This window comes from Telmatherina bonti (genome assembly GCF_933228915.1).
Source record: "Telmatherina bonti genome assembly, chromosome: 19".
NCBI lineage: Eukaryota > Metazoa > Chordata > Actinopteri > Atheriniformes > Telmatherinidae > Telmatherina > Telmatherina bonti.
Genome location: NC_136617.1, coordinates 22,747,029 through 22,755,720, shown reverse-complemented (window position 1 = coordinate 22,755,720; position 8,692 = coordinate 22,747,029). Strand labels below are relative to the sequence as shown.

Below are 8,692 nucleotides of genomic sequence, written 5' to 3'. Positions count from 1 at the left end.
ATTACAAGTTTAAAAAAAAGAATAAAGTAGAAGTTCCAATCTGAGGTAAGTGACTAAACTCTGGTTCCAGATTTGGATCCATTTAATCATTTTATGCCTCTTGATTTCGTAAATCTACTTGCAAAGCTTTGAGCAAGTTATCAGGAAATGAAATGAATAAAACACAACCATCTTGATAGGAGAAATAAAGACAAACTAAGAGGTGGGATGAGAATGAAATTTTTATTTTCCATTTTTGCTTCTTGGTCGATGCAGACAAAACAAAGACCAAAGGAAGAGACATTAAAATTCATGGCTACGTGGTTTGTCACTGTGACAAAAGCACGACCAGGAGGGTAATTTATAGCAACTTTAACAGCTTTATGTTAAAGACAGTCCATGTGAGAGTACGATGGAGGCACGAGGAAAATATTTAAAGTACCTGAGGTTGCCTTTCTCAGTTGTATTGTGTCAGCTTCTTGATAAACATTCAAGCAGTGATTATCGGTTCTAATGCTGCAAGTAAAAATTATACTACGCTTAACAATCTACACCTCTGAATCTTACAGTTCCAGGTTGTGTGTGTTTGTTAAAAAGGAGCTTTTCTCCGGCTTCAGGCATCGTGCTGGAATCAGGACCTGATGAGGAGTGGCCTGTCAGGCCTGCTTCATACCTTTCATCTAAACTTATCTTGAAATGTTTGGAGCTCAGCAGAGCCCAACATGGAGCAGATTACTTTGTGAAGTGTATTTAATCATTAAGGCACATCAGAATATTCCTCCACATCCACCACGCTGGTCAGCCACAGCTGTTCAACATAGTTCATTCAAATTTCAGAGAACATCCAGTCCATCTTTTTTTTTTTCTTTCAGGAAACCTGTTCAAGATCTCCTTTTTTCTTCTTCTTAGATTTTGGTGGAGGCAGCTCTTCACTGAGACCTGATGCGTCATGCTTGCGTTTCTTGCTTGGCTTGTCGCTAAGGTAACCACTGGAGTCACTCCCCTGTATCTCCATAGGAGAGACCATAACCTCCTCTTCCTCTTCTTTCACACGTTTGTCCTTTTTCTTCTTCTTCTTCTTCTTCTCACCAGCTTCTGCACCATTTGCCTGATCTGTTTCTCTGTTCAGGTCTGGTGCTGCGCTGACGTCCGGCTGGTCGGGAGGTATCCCGTTTATCTCTTCTTCATTTTCCTCCTCCTTGATTTTGTCTTTCTTCTTTTTCTTCTTCTTCTTGGGGGTGTCATCAGGAGGCTCCTGGGTTGCTTCTGGGGTTGTTTCTGTGTTGGCTGGTTCTAGCTGGTCAGCAGGAACAGCAGACTCTGTGCTCTCAGCCATAGCCAACAACTCCTGCACCCTGAGAGACATAAAGACAGTGTGTAAGCACACATTGGTCAACCTTTTAACTGAATTATATCATATTATATCATCAGTTGTTTTTTTTTTTTTTTTATTGGATTTTTTTCCTTTAGCTCTACTTCATCTAAAGATTAAACAGGATTTAGATGTTTTCTTCATGGAAACTACACACAAGCTCTTTGGAATTTTGCAGTATTTTTTTCATGATTGTTGACTTACAGATGTGCTAGAAAACTTTTTTGCATCAAGTCAAACTCGGCTGCAAGGTCACGTGGATTCCCGGAAGAAAAATGTGTATGATGCGGTTTGTCAGCCTCGGTATGCTGTTGGGCAGTAACATCTCCAAAAATGCACATAATAGATGTCACTGTGCGCTCAAAACAAGGGCAGGACGTGGAGCTTTGTCAGAAAGTTGTACAACACGTTTAATATTGCATAACTTTGCAGGAACATTTGTGAAAAGCTGCAACAAAACAATGGTTTTCCACTTTATTTGAAATATGATCCATTATATTTATCATAATGATATCATTCAGTAAAATTCAAATTGTGGTATTGTAACAATCTTATTGAAATAGGCCCACCGGAAGAATATGAAGAACTAAAGCTTGTACTTGTTCAAACCACTAAAGCTGTTTCAACAAGCATTTGCAGCTAATTCTGATGTCATTGACTCTCTTCTGATTTTTCTTGCCCGTTTGTGAATTTCTGACATTTTATGGCAAACGTTTGCATGTTGACGACATCCGTTCGCTCGGGATACTGAACAGTTTTACCTCCACCTTAATGCAGAACTCTGGGAAAGTGTCATGCACGGTCTTTGGTGGTCATTTTAAATGGCTACTCTTTCACATTTCTCTCTTGCACATGTCTGTGTGTCCACAATCAGAAAGACAGGACAAAAGTTCATCGTGTAAAGACGGTTGCCATTTGTCACAGTTAAAAAAAAATAAATAAAAATCCGTGATTGACTCAAAATTGCAATAATTTGGGAGGTCTTGTCAAATTTGTGTTGATAATTGTGATTCCAACAAACGAGAGAAAAAAAAGCTTCTCTCAAAGAGGACAGAGTGCAAATAAAAACCACAGATTGTGGATGTTTTCTTAATTCAGTTGTAATCTATCACAAAGCAGTTTTTTCACAATGATCTTTGTTTGTTCTGCAGCTGGGCAAAGCAAAAGGATCAAGAACAAGAACAAACTAATACAGAACTTTATCACAGCTTGCTTTTCACATGCAACACTGCCCCCAAGTGGAGGCAGTGTTGCATACGAACATTATTGTGATTCTGGTGACTATTGTGCAAGGTTTCGTTAGGCTGTAGTAAACCACACATTCCTTCTTAGTAAGACAGGAAATGACTAAGTCAAACCATTTTTAATGTTTTGCAAAACTATAAGAAAAAAGAAACCTTCTAAAGTAAATCAAAGACAGTGTCTGTAGCTGCTTCACAAGCTTAATAAAACTATAGTAGTTGTAATAAAGCAATAGCAACCATTTTTTTATATTCAAGGTCCTAGAGAAAGATGAAAGAGAAGCAGGATGTATAAATAATCTGGTAGCACTACGTAGTCTGACAGCATAAGCAGACAGAGTGTGGTCTGTAGTATCGGCACAGAGGCACAGCTACAGAAGAGGACTTTTGATCATAAAAGCTAAGGTTCAGTCTGGCCACAGTTTCTGCATGAAACCATTTTGCAACAACTTTTAGTCCAGTTTCAAGATCCTACAAACAAGACTGTGCTAGTTGTGAGTGTTTAACATGCTCCACAGGTTCATGTGCATTATTGAAGCCATTGCGAATACTGGGCTGTAAAATATGCTCAACTTGCTTAACAAGCTGCACCTATGAGCACAACAACCCAAGCTGGAGAATTCTACATATCCTTCATCATCTTCATATCAGTCAAACCTTGATGCAGCTTTATTTTGCATTTCAGCAAGCAGACTTTTCCATAATGATCCTTGACAGAGAGCGACTAACCAAAAGGATGAATTGGGAGGTTTACGGCTCCACTGGAATGATTCAGCGAGTCTTTGCAACATCACTTTGTCTTTCCTTCTAAGCTGCACGCTGTTTTACCCCAGAAACCTTGACTGTACACATGTCAAGTTGCCTTCTGACTTTTTAATGCTTCCACAGTAGTTCCAAGTAGCAAAGCCAGATTATTCCACATCTGAGTTGTCAGTCTAGATGTTTGGTATTGCTGCACCTGAACTGAACACTCTTGAGTAAAAAAAATTTAATTATTTATATATAAGAGTTCTAATGGAAATTTTTCATGAACTTGTTTTACATCAACATATTTTGTTTGGCTTAAACCTGCATGATACTCAAAATTTACAAACACTGAACCATAAAAACCATGGGAACGTGAGGCAGATCAGGGAATTTGGATCGATATCCGATCTGTAAACTGCGTCGATATCGGAACATGATACCAATACTGGACTGAATCAGTCCACACTCTGCTGTGAATACACCACCACTCCACTTGCCTGGTTCTGAACAGCCGTCCTCTGATCAGCAACACCCCTGCGGTGTCAGCATCGAGCGCTGTCACCTCAAACTCCAGCTCTGCCCCAATCCTTGGCCCTGCATCCCTCCAGGTTTCCATGGAGACCAGATTTGGTTTGGGGATGCTGGCGTTGAAGCAGCCGTGCACGAGGCAGCCTACATGACTTACTCCCAGTTTATTCACTTTTCCCTGTGTGGATAACATGCAATGTTTGTGCTATTTATACTCCTGGAGTTACAATGATGCATTTTATGTTTTAGAAAAAAATAGTTATTTCTATGCCAAAAAAAATACAAGCTTATAAAAAAAACTGAATGGCAACTTTTAGCAAATGATCAAGATCTTACCAGGAGTTTCTGTCCCTTTTGTGGCTGAAACACAATGAAGGTGGCTTCTATGTCCATGTGGATGTAGCCGCTGTCATTGTATATGTCTCCATAGCTGCCCACTATCCTGATGTTGTCATAAGCTAAGGGTACTCCATTCAGACTGTAAGAGACGAACAGGAAGCTGAACAAACTGGGTAAGACTATTTAACTTTAAGAATTCACACATACAGTTTACTTTAGACATAAAGCAACATTCTCAGTTGCTGTCAGGTTTATGATAGGGAGTAAACATCTAAACGGGACTTTAAAAACCCTTTTAAAATAATATCTTTTAATCGCACTATTTACACACTATTTAAATCACACTATTAATTCAAAATCTGAAAATTATAATGAATTGGAAAAAAAATAGCAGTAACAGAGTTTTCTTGCCAAAATTCAGCAATATTGTTTCCATCTATAATTAGGATGAGTACATCTTCTCCCCTTGCACACACAAAGCAAGCTAACACGCTTGGTAATTGACTGAAAAAAAAAAATCACAGTGAAGTAAAAGATTAGGTTCATATCATCAATCTTTGCAGCAGTTCATGCAGGAAGGAGCAACATCGACCATCCTTCATCCCGACTGCTTTCACTCTTCAACACGTTACAGAAAAAACTTTCACTGTATTTCATCGTGTTATTAAACAAAAAGTTTTGATGAGCAATTACAAGTGCAAAAAGGTATTTCTACACTATTTATATTTTCAATTTTTTTTTTTCCCAACTCAGTATCCGGGCATTTTTTACTGAACGTTCATTTACTGAAACTTGGCACAGAAACAATGGAAATTTGTGTTTAGTTTATTATTTCTTCCCTTCAATAATACCAACTATCATTATTGGTTGGAAAGCTTAATTAACTTTATAACGAGGTATAACTTGTGCTTCTGTGGAAAGAGCAATGCAGCAAAATGTGTATTTTCCTGTTGGTATTCACTCTTTTTTTTTTAGTTGATTGGCAGTTTGGATGATGAAACTCTCCCAGAGTAGTAAGGAAAAAAACCCACACATATTGGCTATTTGTACTCTTAATTCATTTCATACTGTTATGAACTTCAGTAGAACGTAAAAGACCCACAACATGTTTGCCCATATGCTGGTCACATTTTACTCTAAGATAGCAATCCAGTCCTCAACCAGAAGTTTTTTAAGGTAAATCTGTGGATGTACTGATCACACAAGCATGTACAGAAAGACCAAGCTGATCCTAAATGCTGAAGTCTCCACTCGCCTCATGGCAGCTTATTTCATCCTGTCCACTCCAAAATTCTGGAGGTACCGTAATGATCCGGGCTCTGTAGATGAGTGTGTTGTAATCCTGGAGAATGAAGTAAGTTATAGAAATATAGGATCCCCAATGTCCCCAGAATCTCATTCTGATAAGTCTGTCTATCCAACAAGTGCCAGTCATTCATGTGCGACTCGTACACACCTGGCAGGACTTGGATCTAAAATAAATAGTAAAAACTGACAGCACAATATTGTAGTAGATATTTTCACATTTAAAAAACAAAACAAAAATAAAAAAAACAAAACATGTTTTGCTATGATGCTCATTCCAAAAAAGAACAATCCTTACAAACTATACCTGGTTGTAAAGAAGTAATACGGCTTTCCAAGAATATACAATACAATACTAACCTGTTTTATTAAAGTCGAGAAATAACTTACCAAACCCAAATACTCTTACATTTTGTGCAAAACTTCCATACAATAAGTATCTTATACTGTGAATGTATAATGTAAACTATGCGTGCATTTATTTGTTAATGTACTTTCGATACTTTAGTTACATTATTGGGGATTACTTAATCGTGTGGCATAGTTGCATAAACGCCCCTTGTGAATAATCACAGTTAAAAGCGCAGCAACACCCGACATGTTTTCTGATGTGGTTGGTACCTCTGGGAAAACTTTAGCAACTCGGTCTCCAGTTCCTCTTGTATACCAGTCTTCTTCTTGTTCATATATAAAGGTGGCAGGGCGATATGTCTGCGGTGCGTATTCATGACCAGGCACGAGTACGGCGCTGACAGAAGCTCCGAGGCGGCGGCGAACGACGGGATCGTACACGGGACGCCGCCGACACCTCTGCCCGGCGCGGAGGACGCTTGATCCAACTGGACGGCCGGACAAACAGCAGGGACTTCACCGGGCATTTTTACGTGTTTTGGCTCATCTTCAGCATGCTCGAAATTCGCCATGCTGTTTAGGTAAACCGGAAAAGAAACAAGCATCGACTTCCGCTTTAAAAAAAAAAAAAAAGATTTCTTTATGTTGCCCCCTGCTGGACAGGCAGTGTAACAACAGCAGTGAAAAGCCAACAATTAAAAACAAAACAAAATAAAACAAACAAACAAACAATAGATAAATAGATAAATAAATTTTGAGATAGCTAATTATGTACTATATTTATGTTTAATATTTTACGTTTAAAATCTAAACAAAGTAATGAAAGCACATGAAAATGTAAACTTATACTTTGTGTTTGCAATATCAAAATTTGGCAAACAAAATAATTAGACTTTTACAATCTTACATTTAAAAAAATACATGGAGGCACACTCCACACTGGAAAGATCACTAAGTGGCACATTATTTGATTGTTAATTCATTCTGGTCTTGGTGTATGTAGTAAAGAAAACAATTTTAACACCAACAAGTGTTTTATCAAATGTCAAGATATGGGGTAGAAATGAAATGTGAAAAACAGTTGAGCTGAAGAAATGTACTTGCTGTCACTGTGTTAGCATTGTGGGTGAAGATATTTGAGAAAATGGTCTTGCTTATTGCTTGCAGGATCCCAGAGGGCCAAAAAAAAGCCCACAAAACCCTCAGGTTTACAGTGTGGTTCGTGGCAATTGCAATTGTGTGTTTTTATTGGCAACAGCATAGAGGCAGACATACCCTTAAGTGGTCCTTATTTTATTACCCCAGACTGAAGTCTTGATACAGAGTACACATGATTTTCACAGTTTTCCAACCTTTCTCCTATTTTTGGCTCTCATCTTAAATATTATGTTAACAAGAATTATTACAGATTAGAGATTATTTAGAGACCTGTTTTGGTGTTTTGACTTTTCAATAATCCAGTATTCTGTCTGAGAAAACAGCTAACCAAATAAACACTAGCAATTGCTGTTCATTTAGGTATCCAAAGCAATAAAAATATATTGCATTGCTTACTAAAGTACCCTTTGTTATGTAATTTGCAAGTTGTGCACTGACAAGCCAGGCAAGGACGCTCATTGATTCTGTATCCTCTTCTTTCACGCAGTGTCATATTAAGATCATTAGGGTGACCTGGGGTGTCAATTAGAGCTGCTAGTGCATACTCACAGGCACTCTTGCATCTAGGTGCACACAAATGCATATGCAAAAAATATCCTGACATGAGCAGAAAGACTTGTGTCAATGTTTTCTTACAAAGTAGCACCAGAAGAAGTCATATGATTCAGCATTTCCTTGTGTATCACACAGTAGAGGGGGAATTACAGCTCGGCTCCTCTCTGGGGGCACAGTGGGCCCACTCTTGTCTGTGGTCATGGTGATAAATAGTGATATATTTTCTAAGTCAGCATCAGCTCCCAATGAATTCTGCTGCTGTGGGACACACCTGACACACAGATAAATGCACACACACACGCACAATAATTAAGAATTGAATTGCATGATGTTGTCAAACCAATCGCATATCTTCACAAAAGGTCACAGCTGTGTCTGTGCATGTCATCAAGCCCGTATACAACGCAGATTTTATTATTGGTCTTTCTCCTTTTGCTTCGTAAAGCACTTTCTGCTTAAAGGTTTGAGAGGTACTATTAAATAGATTTACTTCATCAGTCAACTTTACGATGAGTGTGGGAATCTTGAACAGCGTCGAAGGCATCATTGTGCTAAACGGTTCCCCTTAAATTCTGCACTGCCTTTACTGCGCTGACAGTGGGATGTGCAAGCTGTCAGTGTGTGTAAACTTGCCATTTGATCTCAAAAATGAACTACAGTTATTGCTTTGAAAATAAAAAAAAAATGTTCTCATTATGAGTGGTGAAATTATGCCTCGCCATAAACACACACACACACACACACACACACACACACACAGATGTAAATGTCAGATTCAGATTTTGCCGTTTTGCAAAACTTGTTTCACCTTATTTGTGTAGATCAATCTTTCTTATATTTTAACAATTAAGAAAATAAACACAAAATGTGAAATAATCCACACAAATTCACATCTCAGGTAAGTCATACTTTATTTGAATTATCTTTATAAGAAGCATTATAAAAATATGTTTGATTTAAAGATACCTGCTATACAAGCATGGATATACTGCACATCACTGTATTTTTATGTCAAAGCATTCCAGTTCATAGAGTTTACTGCTGGCTCTTTCAGTCTGCATTCCAGAAACCAAAAGCAAGTAAGAGAGAGAATAAAAACATCAAGATTTAAATAGAA

The 8,692-nt window shown here is 38.1% G+C and overlaps 1 protein-coding gene across 1 annotated transcript; it reads right to left on the bottom strand.

Moving 5' to 3' along the window:
- Positions 1–203: 203 nt before the first annotated feature.
- Positions 204–6,438, bottom strand: polr1f (RNA polymerase I subunit F). Its single transcript, XM_079259200.1, has 4 exons — positions 6,133–6,438; positions 4,204–4,345; positions 3,837–4,045; positions 204–1,334 (listed from the first exon to the last, which is right to left on the bottom strand). The coding sequence occupies exons 1-4, from the start codon at positions 6,432–6,434 to the stop codon at positions 848–850; spliced, it is 1,140 nt and encodes a 379-aa protein (XP_079115326.1). The 5' UTR covers positions 6,435–6,438; the 3' UTR covers positions 204–847.
- Positions 6,439–8,692: the final 2,254 nt, after the last annotated feature.

Coding starts and splice junctions, on each gene's coding strand:
- polr1f (XM_079259200.1), bottom strand. CDS start 6,434: ATGGCGAATTTCGAGCATGCTGAAGATGAGCCAAAACACGTAAAAATG. Junction 4,046..4,203: donor AAAAGGGACAGAAACTCCTG/GTAAGATCTTGA, acceptor TTATCCACACAG/GGAAAAGTGAATAAACTGGG. Junction 1,335..3,836: donor GGACGGCTGTTCAGAACCAG/GCAAGTGGAGTG, acceptor TATGTCTCTCAG/GGTGCAGGAGTTGTTGGCTA.